The 25,443-nt window shown below is 39.5% G+C and overlaps 1 protein-coding gene across 3 annotated transcripts in view; it reads left to right on the plus strand.

Annotated features, from left to right (window-relative positions):
- Positions 1 to 21,341, plus strand: part of LOC127572203 (KH homology domain-containing protein 4-like) — a 53,156-nt gene extending 31,815 nt beyond the window's left edge. For 2 of the 3 annotated variants that reach the window (XM_052019134.1, XM_052019133.1), the window contains exons 9-14: positions 11,249 to 11,309; positions 12,037 to 12,374; positions 12,782 to 12,946; positions 16,326 to 16,432; positions 17,704 to 17,792; positions 20,625 to 21,341. In XM_052019134.1, the coding sequence (XP_051875094.1) occupies positions 11,249 to 11,309; positions 12,037 to 12,374; positions 12,782 to 12,946; positions 16,326 to 16,432; positions 17,704 to 17,792; positions 20,625 to 20,905 (1,041 nt within the window). In that variant the 3' untranslated portion in view covers positions 20,906 to 21,341. The remainder of the gene's footprint in view (positions 1 to 11,248; positions 11,310 to 12,036; positions 12,375 to 12,781; positions 12,947 to 16,325; positions 16,433 to 17,703; positions 17,793 to 20,624) is intronic. The other variant, XR_007956603.1, reaches the window with a different exon arrangement.
- Positions 21,342 to 25,443: the final 4,102 nt, after the last annotated feature.

Consider the following 25,443-nt stretch of genomic DNA (forward strand, 5'->3'; position numbering starts at 1 on the left):
GAGAACAGTTAGGGAACAGTGACCACAACTCCTTACATTTTAAGATAGCTATAGATAAGGATAAGTATGGACCTTGTGGGAGAGTACTAAATTGGAGCAGGGCAAATTACGAGACCATTAGGCAGGAACTAGGGAGAATTAATTGGGAACAGCTGTTTTTGGGCAAATCCACATCTGACATGTGGACGGTGTTTAAAGACCAACTACACAGAGTACAAGATGGGTATGTTCCAGTAAGAAGGAAGGACCAGGATGGCAAGGTAAGAGAACCTTAGATGTCGAGAGAGGTGGTGAATTTAGTCAAGAAGAAAAAGGACAAGTACGTAAAGCTTAGAAAGCTAGGATCAAACATAACACTTGATTATAAAGAAGCCATAAGGGAGCTCAAGAAGGGAAGCCAGGAGGGGCCATGAAAATTCCTTATCAAGTAGGATTAAAGAGAATACCAAGGCAAGAGCAAGAGAATAACTAGGGAGAAGGTAGGACCACTCAGGGATGAAGGAGGGAACATGTACTTGGAAGCAGAGGATGTGGGTGAAGTCCTTAATGAGTATTTTTCTTCAGTATTTACCAATGAGAATGGCGTGGAGGATAGGGAGATCAGTATGAAGCATGCTAATATGCTAGGGCATTTTGAGATAAAGGAGGTAGTGATGGGTCTCTTAAAGAGCATTAAGGTGGACAAGTCCCTAGGGCCTGATGGGATATACCCCAGGTTATTGAGAGAGGCAAGAGATGAGATTGCTGGGGCCCCGACCAATATCTTTGTGTCCTCTCTGGCCACAGGCGAGGTCCTGGAGGACTGGCGAGTAGCTAATGTTGTTTCATTATTCAAGAAGGGAAACAGGGATAATCCTGGTAACTATAGACTGGTGAGTCTCTCGTCAGTGGTAGGGAAGTTACTGGAGAGTATTCTTAGGGATAGGATTTATGAGCATTTGGAAAACCATAGCCTAATTAGGGACAGTCAGCATGGCTTTGTGCAGTGCAAGTTGTGCCTTACTAGCTAGACTGAATTTTTTGAGGTGACGAGAGTGATTGATGAAGGTGGAGCTGTGGATGTTGTCTACATGGATTTTAGTCCCTCATGGGAGGCTCACCCCAGAAGATTAATATGCATGGGATCCACGTTTGGATTCAGAACTGGCTTGCCCATAGAAGACAGAGGATAGTGGTCGATGGGACTTATTCTAGCTGGAGGCCTGTGACTAATGGTGTTCCTCAGGGATCCGTACTGGGACCTCTGCTGTTTGTGATGTTAATAAATGACCTGGATGAAAATGTTCATGGGTGGGTTAGTAAATTTGCAGATGATGCGAAGATTGGTGCTGTTGTGGATAGCGTAGAAGACTGGCAAAGCATACAGCGGGATATATATCAGTTGCAGATATAGGTGGAGAAATTGCAGATGGAGTTCAACCTGGCTGAAGGTGAAGTGTTGCACCTTGGGAGGTCAAATGTAAAGAGACAGTACACTGTTAATGGCAAGACCCTTAACAGTGTTGATGAGCGGAGGGATCTTGGGGTCTAAGTTCATAGATCCCTGAAAGTGGCTACACAGGTTGATAGGGTGGTAAAGAAAGCATATGGCATGCTTCCCTTCATTAGTCAAGGCACTGAGTTCAAGAGTCAGAAAGTAATCCTGCAGCTTTATAAAACTTTAGTTAGGCTGCATCTGGAGTATTGCATTCAGTTCTGGTCACCCCATTATATGAAGGATGTCGAGGCTTTGGAGAGGGTGCAGAAGAGGTTTACCAAGATGCTGCCTGGATTAGAGGGCATGTGCTAGGAGGATAGCTTGGACAAACTTGCGTTGTTCTCTCTGGAACGGTGGAGGCTGAGGGGAGATTCAGCACAACATTGTGGGCTGAAGGGCCTGTTCCTGTGCTGTACTGTTCTATGTTCTGTCCTTTATAATCTCCAAGGAATTTGCTTAATCCCAGCTGCCTGTACCTGACATATGCTGTCTCCTTTTATCTGATCAAACCCTCAATATCCCAAGGTTCCTTTCATCTTGCCAGCCTTGCCTTTCACTGTGACAGGAATATACTGGCCCCAAACTCTCCTTATCTCACTTGTCAGATGTCCCTTTACCTACAAACAGCTTCTCCCAATCAACCTTTGAGAGTTCCTGTCTGATACTGAAATTAATCTTCCCCCAATTTAGGACCATTTCTTGGGTTTGTTCTTTTTGGTGTAAATCCATCTTGGCAGATGAGCACATCAGTTGTCAAATTTATCAGAAATATAAACTTCCTGAAGCTGGAAATAGTGAAATGTAACAGAAATTATGGGCACCACCAAAATGGGGTGACAAACTAAGAAAGACTCTAGGCAAGAGAATGGACAATTACAATTGAATATAAAAACACATTCTCAAAGGAAGAGAAGGATAAGAAGTATACATAGGAAACAGGGATAAGCAATAGGTCCCAGGATGATGAAAGCTGATCTTCTACCTCATTCCATTTCCTGCTCTAACTTTTTATACCTTGATGTTAAGCAATATTCTCAGAGACTGAGCCTCCCTAGCCCGTTTAGGTAGAAGATTCAAATAATTCACTGTAGACTGGACAAAGGAATCTCTTTTCATCTCAGTCCTGAATGTGTGACTCCTTACTTTGAGACTGTGCTCCCTAGTTCTGGGACACCCCAATCAGTGGAAGCATCATCCCTGTCAAGCCCATGAGAATCTTGTATGTTTCCATGAGATTACTTCTAAACTCTAGAGAGTATTGGCCCAGTCTGCTTAATTTCATTGGAGAATCCTTCCATTCCAGGAACCAATCTGGTGAACCCCTTTTTTTGCACGAATATCCTTGATGGGGAAACTAAGCTTGTAGACACCATTCTAGGTGGAATTTGACCAGGTTCCCATATAATTGGAGTGAAGTGTTTCTACTCTTCTATTCAAATCCTTTTGCAATAACAGCCAACATAATGTTTGTTATATCTGCATGTTAACTTACACTGATTTATGTACTAAATCACCCAGCTCCCCCTGAACACCATTTAAAAATATTCTGCTTTTCTCTTATTATTCTGCCAAAGTAGATGGCCTCCCATTTCTCCATGTTATATTCACTCTACCATGTTCTTGTCCATTCAAATAGTCTGCATATCCCTGAAGCCTCTCTGTATCCTTCTCACAGCTAACACTGCTAATCAGATGAGGTTTTACAAGTGAGTGAAGTCAAAGGGCTATGTGAATGTACTTGCTGCTAAAAGTGGTACTAGATAAAACTTGGAATCATACAGCGAGAAGCATAAAATATACATCTTCACCTAGTACTTTTGTGTACTTTTTAACGTCCTATACCAGAAAGTTAACACAGGCAAACAAAAAGATTTCTAGAAAAGTAAGGGTTTCTGTTATAAATAGAAATCTAAGTATTTGAGTTTCATTTCCCCCCATCACTAAAGTTGAGAGATTTTAAATCTGAGAGGGCTTCAGGATTATGAAGGAATGCAGCCCGGCAAATATAACATGGTTTCACTGTTCAATATGGTATTAATAGGAAAGCACACATGTAAGATAATCATGATGAGACTTGATTGGGATTTGTCTTTTTGAAAAGTTCTCTTCAGATAAAGGGTGGTTATAATTTAGAGTTACAATTGTAGCTGCTGATAAAGAATCCATCAGTTTTCATAGAGTTATAAAGTTGTATAGCAGGGAAACAGGCCATTCGGCCCACTATGTTCATCCCGAATAGTGGGTATCTATGTATATTAATCCCATCTTCCAGGATTTAGCGATAACCTTCTATGCCTAGATGATTCAAGTGCTCATCTAGACTCTACTTAAATACTGTTAGGTATTGTATTCCAGGTACTCTGCACCCTCTGGGCAGAAAAGGTCCCTCTCAGATCGCCTCTCAATCTCTTCCCCCTTACCCTAAATCTATGTAGTTTTATGTATCTCTGATAAGGGGAACTCTTTCCTGCAGTCTACCCTATCTATACCCCTCATAAGTTTAACTACCTCAATCTTGTCCCCTCTTAATCTCCTCTGATCTGGGGAAAACAGACTTGGCCTCTCCAGTCTAATCATAACTGAAATGCTCCATCTCAGGCAACATGCTGTTGAATCTCCTCTGCACCCTCTCCAGCACTATCGGTGTGTTTTGCTTTACAAGGCATTTCAGTGAACCCAATGCTAGGATATATTCTGATACTGCTGTAGTATATTGATAAATATTCGGGGGAGTAATTTTTTGAAATCTAGAATTCCAAATAATCACAGCATCAGTACTTGAAAGGTGTGGATAAACAAACTAATCGACAGATTTTAAAAATAGCTGAGTAAGTGTTGGAAGCTTTTTGTTCACCTCGCCATAACACAGTTGAGGAAAAGAAAACCATGACCATGTAAGGTAGCAGAAGATAGATTATAGCTTTACAATATACCGAACAGCATGAATTGTCGGACTGTAGTATAGTCATCATTCCACCCACACACACACCAACCGGTCCCAGACTTGAGCTAGAAAGCCATATTCTTTTCTGGAGTCTTTCAGAGCCCTCCCACTCCTTAGTGGTCCAAATATACCAGATCATTTCAGTGGAGTCCTTGTTCCCAGTGGTGTAGAGAAATGCCAGTTTCATTGGTGGTGTTGACTCATCATACAACAATTGACTTCACCAGTCCAGCCATCTACTGCTGCCAGTTAAGGGTCAGACATTCCAACTGTGGTTACGCTGAAATTTAGTTTCATTGCAGGAAAAGTAATTGAGAATCTCTGCAATTATTGTTTTTGTTTATGCCAACAGTTGGTAAATTAAAATATTATGATAATTGGGCAATATGGCTGTGCCATTTACTAATCTGTTAATGCAGTGGTTTGGACTAATAACCTGGAGAAAATAAGTTCAAATCTCACTCTGGAAATTTTGAGAGTTTGAATTCAATTTACTTGGCGGTAAAAAAGCTGGAATCAGTAAAGAGGGACTTTGAAGCTGTCAGATTTGCAGAAAGTCATTACATTTTATCATATTATCATAAAATCTCAACCGTGACGTCCCTTGGAGAAGGAAAGCTGCCATTCTTGCCTGGTTTTGCCTCTGTGAACCTTGGGTTGCTACAACTTGTATCTCTATTTGCATCAAAATCACTATAAATGTCCTGGGCAACTAAGAGTAAATGCTTGGTTTGGTAGCAGACATCCATGTTACTTAATGTTCATTTGTAGGATATGGATATTGCTGACAAGGCCAGCATTTATTTCCCATCCCTTGGGCAGCTGTTGGTGAGTTTCCTTCTGCAGTAGTTACTTGTTGCAGTTTTGAAATGCCAGGATGGAGTGTGAAGGCATTTCAGGAAGCATTTAAGAGTCCACCGCATGACAGTAGAGCTGGGGTCACACATAGGGCAGAGTTGATAGGGATGGCAAATTTCCTCCTTTAAAAATTCATTAATGAACTAGGTGGGTGTTTTTTATTGTTTGTCCAGTAGTTTAAGGCCACCATTACTCATCCTGACTCTGTTTCCATATTTAATTAATTAAATTAGTTTACATTCAGGCTTTCATTTGAACTTGTGCTTCTGCATCATTAGACAAAATCTCAGTTACTTGTCCAGCTTCATAATCACCGTGCCGTTGCATTATAGCAAATAGAACTGGAGAAGCACATTCAGCCCATTCTTGCCAGCAATAAATGGAGTACATCTCACTTTCTAGCTCATGGCTGAGAATAAATCAATTTAAAAACAATGTTTTGTCTTAAACATCAACTTTATAGAATGGTAATAACTAACAAAATACTCTATTTGTTTTTTTTAAAAAAAACCTTCGTTTTTTGCTATTTATAACATCTTTCATACGGTACATGTGAGTAGGATGTGCTTTGAGGTGCAAGCCTCAAAGGTGAAGTGCAGCTTCTTTTATTCATTCATGGATAGTAGGTATTGCTACAAGACTTGCATTTATTGCTCATTACAGCAGTGTACACTTTTCAAAAAGCATCTTTGTATCTTGAAGGTGCTTTGGGATGTTCTGAAAGGGCATTGGAAATCTTTCGTTGGCCTTGAGAAGTTGGTCAAAGGTCATTGTCTTGAATTGCTGTAGTCTTTGTGAAAAAGATACAATACAAAGGCTTTAAAAAGTGAATGTTGGGATTTTGTCTCAGTGAGGATGAAGGAGCTGTGATACCATGGTGGAAGTGTCACATAACAGAATGCCTTCAGTGTGAAGATGTGACTATTTCCACAAGGACTGTGAAGTGGTTATTCTTTCCAATACTGCCATGGAAAGAGAAATTTGCTATAGATAGATTGGTGAAGATTTGGCCATATAGATTTTTCTTTGTATTGTCTCTCTTGTCTCCTGCCGCAGAATCCATCTGGTAAATGAGACCCTTTTAGATCTCTGCCTGTTCTTGGGTAGTAATGCTACCAAGGAATTCTAGATGACAGTCATTAAAGTCATCCATCAGAGTACCTTTTTGCCCTTCCCTGCATTGGTGCTGCTTCTAACTGGTGGTTAATATGGAGTGCTAGTGATTCATTGGCTGATAGGTGGATGGTAATCAGCAACAAACATCTTTCCTGTATTTTGCCTAACGGACTGTGTTTTGAAGATAATGTTGAGGACTCCCAGAGCCACTCCCTCCATGTAAAGTGCTTTTCTTTTCAGTTTGGTGCTGGCATTGAGAAGTTTTGGATGCAAGTCCCTGTTGCAAGGAAGGATTTTGTTATAAGAATCAGTATTTCTTTCTTCCTAAAATCACTTGTCAATTTGTTGAACCTTCCTTAAGAAATAAGATTTTTAGTTGTATACACATGCTCTCTTCCTCTGAGCCAGGAGGTAACATTGTAATATTCTCATTATTTTCCTGAAATACCAGAATGATATTTAGGATTCGCCAAGTTAAGTATGTATTTTAGTCAGATCTCAAGTTAAGCGTTCACAGCATCTTTGTAATATCACTGTCTCTGCAGTAATTGTGCTTTCTGAAATGATCCAGAGCAATTAGATTCTACATTGATTTCTTCATAAAAAATGACATTCATTCTTAAACGGAAAAGTTAGTTGGCCTTCATAGGCATAGGCTATGGAGGAGGCCAACCAAATCAGTTTCCTCTTTTAATAGCAATCAATTAGTTAAGGAGCTGCATGGATGATATTAGAGGTGAGGAAGTGGTTAGATGTGGCTGAGAAGGCTCAATAATGTATTCTTTATTCATTGATAAAGGCAGCAAGTCAGAGATTACATTGGAGTTATCTGCAGCCCTCTCTATCTATACAGCTATTCCTTTGTGTGCCATTGCTTCCAGGATTAAGTGACAAATAGAATAGAGGTTACATTTTTCCCAGATATTTTGTGACTGCTGTTATAGGACTCAACCAGCTTTATGGTACTGACTAAAAACCTAGAAAATGGGCCCCTCACAGACTGTTGTCTGAGATGTGTAATAAGGTAGCAGTAGCAGATTATAGCCATGGTAAAATTAATGGAAGTTGGGGAAACCGTGAAGAAACTCAAAGTAATTATACCTGAAAGAAAGTACTTGAGATAATTTTAAGGTTGATTGTGTATATTAGACTGAAGTGCTGCGTAAGTCTATAATTGTGTTTAATCGTATATGGAATGTTGTAAAATCTTAAACGTAGAATAATTTGTAAAATAAAATTCTGTATTTATTCCTTTAACAACTCTGGAATGTTACAAAGGATCTTTATATTTATTCAGAGCATTCTTCCTTCCTCCACCCCACCCCCCCCTTTAAAAAAAAGTTTTACAGTTGAAACTCTTCTCCAGGTATTTCCTCTGTCTTTACTCTGTCTTCATTTTCTCTGTCTTTCCTTAGTACTGCTAGGCGTAGTTTGCTCCTTCACCACACCAGCTGAATAATGGCCTTAAGCACCAATTCTGCTGATGGCAGCTACATTTTGAGAAATTTGCGTGTTATTTTCTGGAATTAATTCAATTTCATCTACTCTTTCTCCTTTACAGTTTTCTTTCTTTAAAACCCATCTCTTTGAATGTTTGCATGTTCAGATGGTTATTTCAAAAATCTTGACAAACAGGCAGCTCCTCCTGGTATAGAGTCACAGGGTTGCACAGCACAGAAATGAGTCAGTTGGCCCACCATGTCCACGTTGACCTTTTGCCCATCTACATTAATCTTATTTGTCCATACTCGGTCTGTATCCTTCTATGCCTTGCCTATTTAAGTGCCCGTCTAAATGTCTCTTAAACAAAATGATTGTATCTGACTCTATCACCTTCTCTGTCAGCAAGTTCCAGATATTAAGTATTCTGTGTGAAAACAACAAGAAGAATCCCTCAAATCCCCTTTAGAACTCCTTCTTCTCACCTTTAAACCTATGCCCTCTCGTTTTTGATTATTCCTACCATGGGAAAAGGATTCTGACTATCTGCCCTTTCTATGCCTATTATAATTTTATATACTTCTATTAGTTCATCCCTCAGCCTTCTTCAGTCCAAGTAGGCAACCCCAGCCCCTTCAATCTCTCCCTGTAACTAAAGTCCTCCAGTCCAGGCAACATCCTTGTGAATCTCCTGTGCATTCTCTTCAGCACAGTTATATCCTTCCGATAGTGTGGTGACCAGAATCGCATACAGTACTCTTTGTGTTGTCTAACCAGTGCTTTGTAAAGTTGCAATATAAAATCCCAATTTTTATCTTCTATGCCCTGACCTATGAAGGCAAACATGCCGTGTGCCGCCTTCGCCTATCCACCTGTGTTGCCACTTTCAGAGAACTATGGACTTGAACCCAGACGTTCATCAATATTCTTTGCACCCTATCACATATTGTATATGATGTACTCCTATTTGACATCCCAAAGTGCATCATCTCACACTTGAAGAGATTAAATTTCATCTGCTAACACTCTTCCCAACTTTCCATCTGATCTGTATCCTGCTGTATTCCTTGCTATCCACAATATCACCAACTTTCATGTCATCTACAAACTTGCCAATCATACCTCTAACATTCATACCCAAGACCAAGTGACACAAAAGGCAGTAGTGAACGCTTGCTAATTGCAGCTGATCTGTGTGGGGTAGCGTAGCTAGAGGGGTATGAATGGCATCAGGAAGAGAAGGGAAAAAATGCTGCATCTGTGAGATGTGGACCCCCGGATGCTGGGAGGTGTAGAGATAAGAGGACTAGCATTGATGCTGGGAAGTGTAGAGGTAAGAGGACTAGCGTTGCTTCTTTGAAGATTGAATATGGGAGTGCCATAGAAGGGAAATGGTTGGAAGAGTAAAGCAGGGAGTGGCAGAGGGAGTGGTCTCTTCAAAATGCTGCAAAGGGGACAGGAAGAAGTGTTTGGTCTTGGAAATTGTGGAAGATTAGCTGGTGAATGTGGAGGCTGGCAGATGGAAGTTAAGGGCAAGGGTACTGGATGAGGGCAGAACTGTGGGAAATAGAGGAGACGTGGTTGAAAGCCCTGTGAAATGTGGTAGAATGGAAGCTATAGTTAGGTAAAAGAAGTGATCCCCAGAAGAATTTTATCAGGTTAGTGAGCCTATATTCATTACAAGCCCACAGACATCTTCACTATATCCTTACTGGAAGCAGGTTGGGATGACTGCATCTTTCCAACTTTTTTGCTCATCATTTCCGTTCTGGTAAGATTTCCCACAGCACTGCTTTTGAAATATTGTTTTTTCCTTAATTGTTACTTCTCCTCTTCCACAGTTGACAGGGCTTTTGATCATGTCTGCTTTGTTTTTTTCTTTTCTGCCCCTTTTTCAGCCAGCCCAAGGACAGGATTCCCCATTTCCTTGCTTTCCACCCCACCAGCCTCCATGTTTAATGGATCATCGTCCTTGATTTCTGCCACTTCAATAAGATTCCATCATCAGACATCTTTCCCTCCCCTTCTTTCAGTATTCTAAAGGGACTGTTCCCTCTGTGACTCCCTAGTTTACTCTTCCATCTCACTTCCCCTTTCATGGCACAATCCCAATCAAACCTTCAACACACAAAATGCTGGAGGAACTCAGCAGGTCAGGCAGTATCTATGGAGGGAAATAAACAGTTGATGTTTTGGGTCGAGACCCTTCATCAGGACTGGAAAGGAAGAGGGCAGAAGCCAGAATAAGGTCAGGGGAGGGGGAGGAGCATAGGTTAGCAGGTGAGAGGGTTCATCTAGAACCCAAACGCTCCTACCAGGTGAAGCAACAATTCACTTCCACTTTCTGTTTAGCATATTGCATTTGGTGTTCATGATGTGGTCTCTACATTGAAGAAATCAAAAGAAGGTTTAATCTGCAGGGGTTTTAATCTGCAGGGATGACCCTAAATTCCAGTTGCCAGTCAGTTTAATTCTCCCTCTCAATCTGACCTCTGTTTCCTCCAACACTGTTCTAACAAACTCCAGCATAAGCTTGAGGAGCAGCACTTTATCTGTGTAGGCACAGTACAAACCTTGGGATGCAATATGGAATTCAACAATTTAGGTAACTTTTTGTCTTTGTGCCAAAACAGGCCAGTTCTCTGTAATATCATTTCCTTGTACCATTAACACGGTTTTCTCTCCAATGGCTGATATTTCCAAGATTCATTCTTATTTCAGATTTCCAGTTCCACATCTCGTTCCAGCAATGTTTTTTCTCACTCTGCTATCCCTCTATGTACATTCTTCTGGACAGATCAACTGTGATTAACAAGTTTTCATCACCCTTTCTTAGATGGGAGTAAACAGCATTTGTCAAGTGGACAATCTTGGTTTCCACCCAATCAAACCACACCCCTTCCCGCGACATAAAACTTACTTGTTTTCTCACTCTGAGACCTGACAAAAGGCCATCAACCTGAAATCTTAACTAACTCCTTCCCCTCCCCTCCCACCCCCCCCCCCCCCCACCCCCAACATAAATGCTGCTTGTCTGCACAATGGTGTTAATTGTCTTTTCCAGTATGTTAGTAAAGCAGAATCACAATGGCTATTAGAAAGACAGTGGTCTTTCTAATAGCCATGAGTTCCTCTTCAGGCACTGGGGAGGATGTGGGAAAATAACTGTTTTATGATCCAAACCACAAGGTGACTGATATGACGATACTTAAATCTGGAAGAATTAGTGAAGCCACTCTTTACAGATTGGGAATTTTACCAAGATTTTAATATAATGCAGTAATGAATAAGTTGTATTCAAGCTGGCTGTGTGTGGAAATAAATCATGGTTGTATAATGTCAGAGGGTGAGATGCATATATTGACATTCATTTACAAACTAATACAAGGTGAATGCTATCTTTCTTTCCAAAGGTATATGCAGAGTATACCAGATACCAAAGCCAGATTACAACAGGAATGGGCCCACCATCAGGTATACTTCGTAGTGTAAACTTGAAGGATATAAATAATAATGTAATCTCTATTATTATCAAGCAAGGGAATTGAACATCTGGGCAATTACTCTCATTTACATAAATTTCAAGATCACAAGATTAATTTCTGGGACAAGAGAGAGGTTAGGCCATATTAAATTAATCTGTATTTTATGAAAATTACAAGGGAGAAGAGGTGATTTTAACAATTTTATATATTTCAATAAAAGGGGTGTTATAAAATGTATATTGAGAGCTGCTTTTTCTTGCCTGGAGAATAGAGTTTAGGGTTCATTGTTTTATAATTATTTATAACTCAAGGGGAGAAATCTCTTCACTCAGGTTAGGTTTAGGATGGAGGATGCCTATTCAAGGTAGGGAATTGATATGGTAGAGTAGCCATGATCTCACTGTACAGTACAGAAGGACAGAATTGAACTAGTTGGGAAAATTGGTTAGATTGCCTTTGCAATATTGTAATCAGTTTTGATCTCCACTATAAAAAGGACATAGATGCATCTGAATCAGAAGATTGTACCTTATGAGGAAAAGTTGAATCTGATGATGTTCTTGCTGAACATTATTTAAATTCCTTTTGAATAGGGAAAGTCTGGTGTGTTAGATCTGTTATCTTAACCAGTTAATAAGATAAAACAAAAATATTTTTGATCACATATGGCAACATTTAACATGAAGTTTATTTTTGAAATCTTCAATATTTTACAGTTTATTCCATGGTGACACCGTCTCCAGGTATTGGTCCTGCCCAGAATCCTATTTCTGTTTTACCTCCAGTGATGACATCACAGCCATATCCCATTCAACCTCAGACATCTGTCCCATACACATTTACAAACACAAATGCACAGTTTACTACGCAGCAATTTAGGCAGCCTCTTCCGACATCTTACACTACTGGAATGCCTACAGAGATGTCTCAGAACCAAGTGGTATCAGGGATTGTGAATCAAGGATCGCAGAACAACTTTCAAATGCCACAACCGATGCCAGGACCTTGTTATACACCACAGCCTTTGCAACAAACTGGAACAAGTTTACAACAGGTAAGAACATAAATGAAACAAACTTGTTTAACATCAGTCACTGAACTTTAAAATAAAGTTTTGTGTGTGTGAATGAGTTGCAAAAAATGTGATAAACAAAAATGGCAGTAATTCCAATTTTTTTTATCTCAAATTTAGGCCTTAGGAATATTCCGTAAGATTTGGATTGCTGTTTGTTTTTTTTGGTAAAATATTATTTACATCCCTTCATGTGAAGAAACGTTTTTATAGTTGAAGCATGGCCATTAGTAATGTATCTGAATTCATGTGCATTGTTAATGTTCCATATCATTTTGGGGAATAATTAATATAAAAACAAACCTTGGTATTTGTCAGCTTTTGTCATAATGGCTTGAGCAAATCCTAATTTTTAAAAACGACTCCAACCAGGTCTTCGTCATTTATAGGTTCAATCTGTAAACTCCACCCCCATGCCGCTCTCCATGTCCAGTTCAGAGTATCAGTTCCAGGCAGCAGGTACCAGTAACCCAATGCCACCGCCTGGACCGCAGAAGAGACGCTTTACGGAAGAACGAGCAGCAAATGCACCAGAGGGGCTCCTTGGATATAGGGTAGGTATATTCGATATGTATGTATTTGGGGGAGAAAAGCCGCTTAATATATTACACCAAATAATGAATTGCATTTAGGACCTGATAGGTGAGATATATTACACCAAATAATTAATTGCAATAGGATCTGAGAGATGATACTCAGAAGAGGGGAGATTCTGACTGGCTTTATGTATGATACAACTGGATATAACCTTCAGGTGGAGATGTTAAGAGCAACTCTACATCTCTAAAATTTAGAGATGCCACGAAAAAAAAACTTGTTTTATGTGGTTGAAGAAACTAAGATTTTGAAACAATTCCCAAAGCTAATAAAACAGTTAACTGCATACTTTTAAAATGAAAATGGTATGTAAGAACTTTAGAAAATAGAAGCAGGAGTAGGCCACTTGGCCCCTCAAGCCTTCCCTGCTATTTAATATAATCATGGCTGGCCTGCCTCAGGCTTCATCTCCTCTGTGCTAGTTCCACATAGCTCTGAATTCCCTGATCTTTCAAAAATGTATCTACTACTTTAAATACCTCCAATTATTTGGCCTCCACAACCCTCCAGGGCAGAGAATTCTAGAGATTCACCACCCTGTGTAGAGTTTAGTGTAACGCAATTACAGCGCCAACGACCCGTGTTCAATTCCAGCTGCTGCCTGTAAGGCATTTGTACGTTCTCCCTGTGTCTGCGTGGGTTTCCTCTGGGTGCTCCGGTTTCCTCCCACATTCCAAAGACGTACGGGTTAGGAAGTTGTGAACGTGTTATGTTGGCGCCGGAAGTGTGGCGACACTTGCGGGCTGCCCCCAGAACGCTCTACACAAAAGATGCATTTCGCTGTGTGTTTCGATGTACATGTGACTAATTAAGATATCTCTTATCTCTCTTTTCATGTTCCCTAAAGATCTTGCATGTTTCAGTAATATCAGTCCTTATTCCTTTAAGCTCCAAAGAATAAAGATCTGATTTCTTTAGCTGCTTGTAATAGGACAACCCTCTCATCCCAAGAATTAGTCTAGTGAATCTCTTGGATTACCTCCAACGCCAATGTATCCTTCCTAAAATAAAGGAACCAAAACTATGTACAGTATTCCAAGTGTGGCCTCAGTACTCTGTATAATTGTAAACTACTTCCCTATTTTTAAACCCTAACCCTTTTGCAATAAAGGGACAACATGCCATTTGCCTTCCTCACCACTTGCTACACCTGCCTGCTAAACTCCTGCATACATTTTGCTAATGATTTGTGCACAAGAACACCCAAACCCTTTTCACATCATTCATCTGCAATCTTTCTTTGTTTAGGTAAGAGGAATCTAAAGGCTAACTATTACTGATGTGCACATTAAACTTCATTTGCCAAGTTTTTGGCCACTCAGTCAACCTGTTTCTAGCCAATTGCATTCCCAATCATAACCTGCCCTCCACCTATTTTTGTATTATTGGCAAACTTGGATACCTTGCATTTTGCCCCATCCTCCAGGTCATTAATATAAATTGTAAATAATTCATGGCTAAGAACAAATTGTTGGCACATTCTAGTTAAGTAGCTTTGTTTATTTTTGGCAAGCAAGTATTTGGTGCTTATTGTACTACTTTAGTAATTGCTGTCTGATTGTGCTAAGAAATGCAAGGTGATCTTAAATTATTAGAGTAATGTAAATTAGAAAAATATTCTAACAAGTATTCTAATTGTCTTTCATTTATTAAAAGATATATGGTACTGATTAATTGTGATCAGAAGATGATCCTTTTAGGTCTATCCAAACAAACTAATCTCATTTATCTCAACTGCCAATATAATGGAATGCTGTAAGTCAGGCCTCTTCCTCAATATGAGCAAAAATTTTTGTAAAGCGTGTTCAGTATCCACTCTATATAGATTGAGATCTCTTCCAAAATTGTCTTAATTTAAACAAACTTATTATGGATATGACTTGTTTAAACCCTCAAACTATTGACTTTAATGGAACTAAATTTCAGAAACACTATGCAGCTGCATGTTTGTTGCATATAACTGGACAAAATACTCTATTTTTTCATTTATTAAGAATTATCGAGAATTATTTCTGGATGTAAACCATGCATTTCTAACATGCTGTTTTAGTTGGTGGCTGTTGGTAAGATATTTATATTTTAATTATATAATCTGTAAAAACCGTGGAGGAGTGAGAAAGTGAGTTAGCCTAAAAACAGTGCTGCACTTGCTGGTAAGACCTCCCAGATTAAAGTAATGCAGCAATCTGTTCTACTGAGTACCAGCATTTAATTGTTGCTAAAGCACACTACTCTTGCTGCAGATATGTACATCTTAATGAGAATATTAAATTTGGATCAAAAATGTTTGTAAATCTTGCTGTTCTTCAGATGAATTGAATGCATGTCAGAAAATTATAAAATTGAGTCCATATGTTGCACTTGTGTATGTTGCTCCCTTTTAGAGACTACAGTTTTAGGAAAAAAACATTCCTTGAACATTCCAAACTCTTCTCTGCCCACGTGACTGAGAGCTGGCTCACTTTGTAAACTGAAGACAGTATAGGCATGCTTGGTGCTTGGATCGCAAAGTCTGAATAGCTTGCACGGGAAAGCTGGAAACCATCGCCCTTCCTTATTTGAGTCTGTGGACGGCAGCAGTAGGCCTTCACTATTGAGAATGGATGTTCATGGGGAGGATGATGTGCAGAAAAATTGTAGAGGGCCTTGGGTATAGTGGTGGACAAACAGCAAGCTGTCAGATAGTGGAACAAAAACAAATGCTGGAACAACTGAGCAACGAGCAAGGGCCATTGACTGGCTTCTCTTTCCACAGATGCCGTTTTATTGGCTGATTTCTCCAGCATTTCTACTTTTTTTTCAGATTCCAGCATCTTCAGTTTAATTTGTTTGCCAGTTAGTGGGGTCATGTTTAGGTTTTTTGGGGGTGGTGGGGTTATAGAGAAAGTGTCTCTCTTTGTTCTCCCCCCCCCACCCACCCCAATCTGGCCCTTCATGAAACACTGTTCTGCCCATTGGTAAGAGGTAAGTTGATCTGTTTTAAATCAATACCAACTTGCTATCTATTCAGTGTCAAGTTATTGCTTGGTTGGAAGAGAGGAACACAGTATTGCAAGCAATGAGGAGTTGTAATTATTTTAAGAAATGAAAAACTGGTCAAAAATTTAAAAGTATGCCGTTTACTGTTTTGCTTGGTGATTCAATTTAGTGAAGAATGTCCAATTAAATGCAATGGTAGACGTCCACCCCAATTCCCTTCTAGCTATAAGACCTTTTTTTAAAAAAACTTGTTTTTATTAGAAAAATAATCTAATATAGGTGTACGTAATCGAATTTGTTTTCTGCTCTGTATGCAATCACGCCTGTTGATTTCTGTGGCCTTTTTTCTACTCATAGCACGGACCATTTCACTTGACTAATCTAGGTACTAGGAGCAGTCAGGATATGGGATCTGGGTTGAAGATAGCTGCTGATTCTATCCTCTTTGGAAGAGGAAGAGAAAGGTAATTTTTTTTTGTCAATTGCAAGATCTTGTCTGTCTGATGATTGTTTAATTTCTAAGGACCATTGTCCAGGGTGTAAAATTCAGGAAAAGAGGGCATTGAACTTGTTCTCTAGCTTAATTTTATTTGACTAAATTCATAAAATTATACTTATTTTGACCCTTTGATACATCCTAAAAGCGCAAACCACTTTAAAACGGCTGCTTGTTTATAACCAGTTACATGCCAGTGATGCAAATATTGATGTACTTTCTTTGTAACTGTGGCCTAGCTAGTGTTTGCAGAAAATGGGCAGAGAAACTTGTTAGCCTGGTGTTCCATCGTATTTAACTTTTTCTAGAGTGCAAACAAAATAGATATAAAGAGTTACCATTAACTAATATTTTTATATCCATTGGTTGGATCAGTAAGTGATAAAAAAGCTACAATATCATTAATCATGACTCCGTCACTAATAACTTCAATACAAGTCATACTTTCTCCAAGAAAGGTTATTGGTAATTCTTGGTATACATTCAAAACACAAGCCCTTCTGAATTTCCACAAATCATTCAGTTTGCTATATTATGTCAGAAATTGTTTGTTTTAGTGACGATTGTGAACCAGGATTTCATATTTTCTACTTGTCATCCGCGAATTCAAAATAACAAATATAACAAATAGAAAACCATTAATTTTTGTCTGACAGTTGTCTTCATTTTACACCACCACTGATTTAAAAGTACGGCAGCACCTACCAACTTTAATGTTTCTTAACACATTGCTAAGCTGCTTAAGTTATTCTGACGGTCCAAGAAGCATTCTGATATTGAATCTTATCTCTAGTTTGGAACCTTTACAAATCTTGCGTATTAAGAGTTCATTTCTGCTATCTACTATGTTACACTACAACTATTCTGACAAAGATAGGGGTTCTTCTAAAGATCCATTGAAACGGTATGCCATGCAAATGAGTATATAATACCTAAAAGTTGCCACAAATAAACTATTACTGTAGTTGCTTAGCTATATGAAAGTTAGGGTAATAAAAATGTGGAATAAAATTTAGTACAATATTTAGAATATTGAGAAATAAAACATTGGTTGATTTGGTAATATTGAAACTGAAGATTATGGATATTTTAAGTTTTTAGAGAAGTTCTATAAAATCCAAGTTTGGGGAGTGGCTAATTAATTTTCATTATGAAGTTTAGTATATCTTTAGGTTCACCTGTTTTTTTTGCCTGTTACAATCCAAATACGAGAGTCAGATTATTCTTACTATCTTTCAGGCAGCTGATGCCCCTGCTGTCCAACCATGGAGATCGTTCTGAAATGCCAAAGACCTCAATGCATATGTTACGTTCTTTAAACATGCAAGGTGAGGCCCATTGCACCAATTCTTATTAATCAGAATTATGCAGGATTAATGTTCCAAAAAGTACTGGGTTAACCCAACAGAACTGGAATCTTACCTTCCAGTCTTTGGAAGAAAGTTAACTTCAGGTAAGGTACAGTGCCTTAGGTATCTAAGTAAACGCTACATGTTAACCTGTATACCAACTGTTGGCAGGCGAATTGATTACAAAAACGACCCAATTTTGGCTCTGCTTGCATTTAACTTGCTAGATTGTTACTGCACCATAAATGGGAAGTCTACTGGAGTTTCGTCTTTATTTGCCAACACTCTATCTCTCCAAATCCTTCATCTAAAGATGTTGTAGCCACCTCCACTTTGCAGTTCTTGCTAAGATATGCTATTTCAACACACATCAGTAGCTGCAGCTGAGAATGTACCTGCTGAGTGTGAGTGCTCTTAATTTTTAAACTTGTATGATTAGAAATAACCAACTTCTTAAAGGTAAGTTCAACTTGCTTGTTGTTCACCCAGTGTATAAGGAATCAACATATGGTGCATCCGATTCTTATAATAAGAGAACTGACAAAAATACAGAAGTAAAACTTATAGCAACGTTGAAGGAAAGGAAGGTACAATGTACTCATCATTGATGTGGAAATTCTTTTTGTGTTTCTTTTCTTCATTAACTTACAGAACTCTGTCCCTTAGCTAGAAGTCTTCCAACAGTAAGAAATAGTGGTGGGGTTCTGATACTTCAGATGGGCTCCTTGGGATCACGGTCAGATATACAGTTGCCTCTCATTTAGCATCTAGTTCTGCCTAATATATGAACTCTTGTACAACTGTTTAGATTCAATTGAGGATGAGTTCCATTCCTTGGTCAATGGCATTGTTTCTAAAGCCAAGTAAAAATAAAACAACAGGTCCCCATGGAAGAGATGGTTTATATATGTCAAATAATCTAATGGCTTTCCTTTACTCATACTTAAGGTGGTATTTGGTTAATTGTGCATTTCAGGAAGCTGGAAAGTGGTTGGAACTTAGAGACCGGGCAAATTGGTCATTATCACTATCAGGAAGCATATCTGTGGAAGTACCAGATTATTTAACAATATGGTGATTTGTAGCCATAATATTTCAATGAAGAGTGGAATTAAGGAAACATTGAACAATGGAAAGTGAATTGGCTTTTGGACAATGCATTAGAACTGAGATTTGAGTTTGAAATGTATCTTCCAGCCACAAAGCTTTGTGGCTTGATTTAACTAAATGGATTTTGATAGTACGTTGAGTTAAAATATCTTGGAGAATTATCATTTCTGTTTGACGTATTCTTGCTTCAAAACTTAAAATTTAATTCAGAATCTAGTTTAAATGCTTGAGTTGCTGTAATATAAATGAATTTAGCTGACTTAAAATTGTTATTGGATAAACTTCTCAATTTTTAGTGAGAAAGATGGCTTGTTTCCAATTTATGCCTGTGAAAACATGTTTCCTAATATAGAGCGTCGTCACAGGTTGTAGAAGCCTTTATTTAAACCTAAAGTTTATATGTGTGCATTTGGAGTAGGTATAAGTGTACCTAACCATGGAAATGGGTGAGGAGAGCATATGTCCTAATGTTACTTCTTGCAAAATCATACTGATTGTACATAAGCTCAATTGATATTAATTACACACACAAATATTAAGACCTCTTAATAGTTGTAAATAAGTAGTTCATTTCAAAACATTTGAGAAAATTTTCATATTTTCAATAGCATGTGACATTTGCTAAATTTCAAACAATTACCTTTCTGTGCTGATGTTAATAGCGTGTTGCCATCTTCAAGTGTGTTCAGCTAGCGGAGTTCCCTTGCATATTTACATAAAGTCTCATTCTTTCTCCATTTCTCTTGTGGAACTAAATTCCACTTTGTGGTAGCAAGAATCCAAGCAAATAATATTGTAATGAAATAATGGTATTTCCAATATACCTCCTCCAAGTAAGAATGCATTATATTGATTCTAACATTTGAGGGATTGATTTGTCAGATGGAATTTCGATCATTTAAAACAATCTTTGTTTGCTTTTATGCAATTCATTTCAGTGTACATATGACTGATTAATGTAGCTGCCATAATAATAAATGTTGTGCCCATACCTACAGTATTTATCAGGTACTATAAATAACAACTTGTACATCTGATATGGCAAGGAGCTAGAAAGCTATGATGTTACATTGCATCTTTGAAGAGAAAATAAAAGATGTTTAATTAGTTAATCCTTAAGGCATAATCAGTCGTGATGTTTTTGCATTAGAGTGAATTAATTAAGAAGTAGTTGCTTCATTGCTGAACCTTGCAACTTTATACCTTAAATATTTGTAAAATCTAACAGGTAAATACTAGTCAATCTGCAAGGGTGAGTGGTGGAAAATGAGATTAATATAGTTAGGTACGTGATGGTCAGCATGGACATGGTAGGCTGAAGGGCCTTTTTCCATGCTGTATACCTTTAAGGCATTGTTTATTAAGAGTTTTAATATTAGCACAGGGTTGTTTGGTAATTGTGGTGTAGATTGAACATAGTTAATATGTGGCAGTTGATCTGAATTTAATTTTCCTTTCTTGTGTCTTGTGTTCTCTTACATGTTTCTGATGGGACATCACCTGCTGCTGTCAACTTGACATGGCTTTATCTGACATCTTCATTTGTGTACTGTACTGTTGATTTCTTGATGCATTGTCTGTAAACATTTTTAAACATTAACAATATGTTTGTTCTCTTTCCCACAAACTAAATCTTTTTGATATTGAATACTTCTTGGCTTTCTGGGTGTGTTTGGGGATTTCTTTTCTTTTAAAATGTAGGTCATGTCTCTCCAAGCCATAAGCGACACAAGACTAGCGATAGCCTATGTGCATTGGCACAGTACGGTGAAGATTCTTCAGATGAGGAAGATGACCGTCATAAACGAGGTGGGAGATACCGAACTTCTGGAAATGCATCACGCAATATGTATCACCCCTACTTTCAGCACTCTATCCACCGTCCTCCTCCTCATCACCATCAACAACATCATCGTCAGCAGCAGCAACATGGCATACCGAGGTCCCACAATTCCATGCCCTTCTGGATGGCACCCAACTAATACTAAAAATGTTGTAAATGTATTTTTGTCAATGTTCTCTTCACCATGTGCAGCTAAACCACGTGTTCAAAAGAGCCTGTATGTGCTAGGTGTGGTAATATTACCTAATATACCAGCACTCCTGGAATTAATTTTGATGGACCACCATAATCAAATGGCTGACTGCAACAGTGGACAATGGACTCGTGCAGGGTGCAGAAACTTGTGAAGAACCATATTATTGGCATTTTTTTGTTACAACACTGCATAAGCTGCAATAACTTGAAGAGTAAATTCACATTACCTTCAACATACAAATTCCAGAAGTGAGGACATAGTGACAACCACCGCTTTCCCCACTGGTACTTTGCAGAAGCATGATTCATGCATCAACCTTTTATGTTGTAATGGGCAAGAATTTTAGTGTATTAAATACAGCTGTAAAATAAAAGTATGTGAAGAAGTGCTGTGTTGTGTATTAAAATTAGAACTTAACATAGAGTAAGTTTAAGTGTGGCAGCAAACAATGGAGAATGAGCTTATTCTTGGGTCCTTTGGTATCAAGAATAACTTCCACTGTGGCCTCAGCAGTCACATCAGGGAAAAAATGGGTGCAGCTGGAAGTGTCTTGTGGGTGGGTAGTTTTACAGGAGAGGGATTGCTGTCTTTCTATTCAGGGAAGGACAGCACTCATTTGGGCTCAGTGTACGCTCAAATGCTCCTTTTCTTTGACTGGTCATGGGCCAGGAATTCCTAGGAGGCTGGAGGTGCTGTACCATTTCAAGAATGCTTAAAAACATTCTTGAATATTTTCTTCAGGTAACCTCTTGTTGTTAGAGCTTTGAATAGTGTCACATAAAAAGGTTGAATAATAAGGTATGGAATTGGGAATGGTACACTGGCGTGGATTGAGAATTGGTTAACACAGGCTGAGGGGACCAAATATAATTTCCAGGTTTGCCAATACAAAAATCAAGGGGGAATTAAGTTGGGAGGAAGATGTATGTATTTCTTTTGTCTTATTACAAATGTGTGATAAAATGGAAATATTTTGGTGCAGAAAATTATCGTACTTTTTAAATGGTGACATTGTCAAATGTTGGATGTTGAAAGGGACCAGCTGTCTTGTATATATAAGTCACTGGAAGCTAACATCAGATGCAGCAATCAAAAAGGCCGCCTGCAAGAGGGTTTATGTACAGGAGGAAAGATGTCTTAATGTGATTATACAGGGCTTTGGTGTGACTACCTGGAATATTATGCGCAGTTTAAGTCTCTTGTAAATTGGTAAATTAGTTTATTGTCACATGTACTGAGATACAGTGAAAAACTTGTCATGCATACCGTTCATACAGATCAATTCATTACACAGTGCATAGGGGTAGTACAAAGTAAAACAATACAGAATGCGGAATAAAGAGTTAATGTTACAGAGAAAGTACAGGTAGATAATAAGGTGCAAGGTCATAACGAGGTAGATTGTGAGGTCAAGAGTCCATCTTACCGTACTAGGAAACTGTTCAATAGTCTTTATAACAGCGGGATAGAAGCTGTCCTTGAGCATCTGGGTACATGCTTTCAAACTTTTATATCTTCTGCCTGATGGGAGGGGGAGAAGAGAGAATGTCTGGGGTGGGTGGGGACTTGGATTATGCTGGCTGCTTTACTGAGGCAGTGACATATAGACAGAGTCTATGGAGAGGGAGGCTGGTTTCCATGATGCGATGAGCTATGTCCACAATTCTTACAGTTACGGGCAGAGCAGTTGCCATACCAAGCCGTGATGCATCCCGATAGGATACTTTCTATGGTGCATTGATAAAATTTGGTGAAGGTCAAAGGGGACGTGCCAAATTTCTTTAGCCTTCTGAGGAGTAGAGGTGCTGGTGAGCTTTCTTGGCTGTGGTGTCTACATGGTTGGATCAGGACAGGCTATTGGTGATGTTCACTGTGTGTGATGGAGAAGGTAGGTGCGAGAGCTATGGTGAGCCTGGTGCTGTCTGAAGTGGAAGCATGAATGTGGAGTGTGGAATCTGGGGAAGTTCTCTTTAGTCTGATCTCAACCCCTCTCGACCTCAGCATTGTTGATGCAGACAGGAGCATGTGCACCACCCCTCTTCCTGAAGCTCTTTTGCTGACATTGAGGTGAAGGTTATTCATGACACTATGTTACTAGGCTCTCCATCTCCTTCCTGTATTCAGGCTCATCATTATTTGAGATATGGCCCACTACGGTGGTGGTATCTGCAGATTTGTAGGTGGAGTTGGAACAGAATCTAGCTTCGCAGTTGTGAGTGTATGGGGAGTAGAGTAGAGTAGGGGGCTGAGGAGGGAGCCTTGTGGGGCACCAGTGTTGAGAATAATCATGGCGGAGGTGTTGCTGTCTATCCTTACTGATTGCGGTCTGTTGCTCAGGAAGTCAAGGATCCAGTTGCAAAGGGAGGTTGAATCCCAGGTCTCGGAGTTTGGAGATGAGTTTGCTTGGAGTTACAGTATTGAAGGTGGAGCTGTAGTTAATAAACAATAGTTTTAAAGTAGGTGTCTTTACTGTCCAAACGCTCCAGAGATGAGGGTAGGGCCAGGGAAATGGCGTCTGCTGTAGACCTGTTTCGGTGGTCGGTGGGTTGAGGTGGTCTGAGAGGCTGCCTCTCGAAGCACTTAATGATGGTGGATGTCAGAGCCACCAGGTGGTAGTCATTTAAGGCATGTTACCTTGTTTTTCTTGGGTACCGGGATGATAGTGGCCACCTTAAAGCAGGTGGGAACCTCAGATTGAAGCAGGGAGAGGTTGAAAGTGTCTGCAAATACCCCGCCAGCTGATCTGCACAGGATCTGAGGACACAGCCAGGGACACCATCTGGGCCAGATGCTTTCTGCGGGTTCACTATGGAAGACTGATCTTCAGTCCACAATGATGACTGTGGGTTTGGATGCATTGGAGGCTTTCAGGGTGGGTGGGGACATACTAATCCCCTTCTGTTCAAAACATGCATAGAATGCATTAAGCTCATTGGGAAGGGATGTGCTGTTGTCGGCGATGCTGCCTGACTTCGTTTTGTAGCCTATTATAGCACGTAAGCCCTGCCACAACTGGCGGCTAGTCTGGGACTTGATTTTTGGACTGGTATCGTCTCTCGGCATCCCTGATAGCTTTAGGAAGGTCGTATCTGGATTTCTTGTATGGGTCAGGGTCACCTGATTTGAATGCTGCAGTCCTATACCTCAGAAGCGATTGGATCTCCTGGTTCATCCATGGTTTCTGGAAGGGAACACCTGGATTGTCTTCTTTGGTACACAGCACACACTTGCTGCTAAAGTGTGTAATGGTGGTGACATACTCATCTAGGCTGGCAGCTGAGTCTTTGAACATGGACTAGTCTACCGACTCAAAGCAGTCGCATAGAAGCTCATCTATTTCCTCAGATCAGCACTGTATGCCTTTCTGTACTGCATCCTCTTGTTTCAGCTTCTGTTCGTATGCAGGGAGAAGGAACACAGCCTGGTGGTCTGATTTACCAAAGTGTGGGTGAGGGGTGGCTTGGTAGGCATCTTTGATGGTTGTGTAGCAATTGTCAGGAGCGTTTAGGACCCTGGTGTGACAGGAGACATGCTGGTATTATTGAGGTAATACACTCTTGAAGTTGGCCTGGTTGAAGTCACCAGCAATGATGAAGAGGCCTCGGAGTATCCTGTTTCAAGGCTGTTGACCACAAAGTATAGTTCATTGAGTGCAGGCTTCATGTCCATCTGGGGTGGGATGTAGACTGCTTTCAGGATAGCTGAAATGAACTCCCGTGCCAGGTAATATGGGTGACATTTCACAGTTTGATATTCCAAGCTGGGTGAGCAGGAACTCTCCAGGACCATGATGTCTGAGCTCACAAGGTGTGGATTATGAAGCAGACCCCTCCCCCTTTAACTTTGCCAAAGTATGCTGTACAGTCCATCTGGTGAATTGAGAAGCCCTCAGGTTGTATGGTTAGATTAGCCCTGATCCAGCAGTAAGCTTTCTGGTGAGTTGCAACAAGATTATCCCTGATGCTGTCCCATGCTGTTTGGTTTATTGTTGTTAGTCTACAATTAAGATAAAAATTTTCCACCTGATTCAATTTTTAATAGCGGAGGAAAGCTTTCAATTCGATATTAAATTGCTAGTTTAGAACTAGCTGTTCCCCTTGACCTTTGTTTATTGCTTCATTATTTTCAAGCCTCTCCTAGTGCACTTGTACCATTTTATGTTGATAAGGTAGGTCTGAGAATTCCCAAGAAGTTTTATCTTAACTGACCTTCAGACTGCCCTACTCAAGTTTGAGAAAATTTCTCTTTAATGAACATTCAAGTGTTGGTTGATGGTAGTGGGTGATGCAAATGACCAGCTGCAGAATAGATTTGCTATTATCTCATGGGGGAAATATTCAAGAAACTATTATGTCTGCCTCATTACAGGAAAATCTGCCCTCCTTTTGGACAAAGTTATATAATAATCCCCAATTCCATTCTAATTTTGGACTAACAAATGTATGCAGTGATTCACTGGAAACAGACATTGACTAAAATCG

This window comes from Pristis pectinata, chromosome 7, assembly GCF_009764475.1.
Source record: "Pristis pectinata isolate sPriPec2 chromosome 7, sPriPec2.1.pri, whole genome shotgun sequence".
NCBI lineage: Eukaryota > Metazoa > Chordata > Chondrichthyes > Rhinopristiformes > Pristidae > Pristis > Pristis pectinata.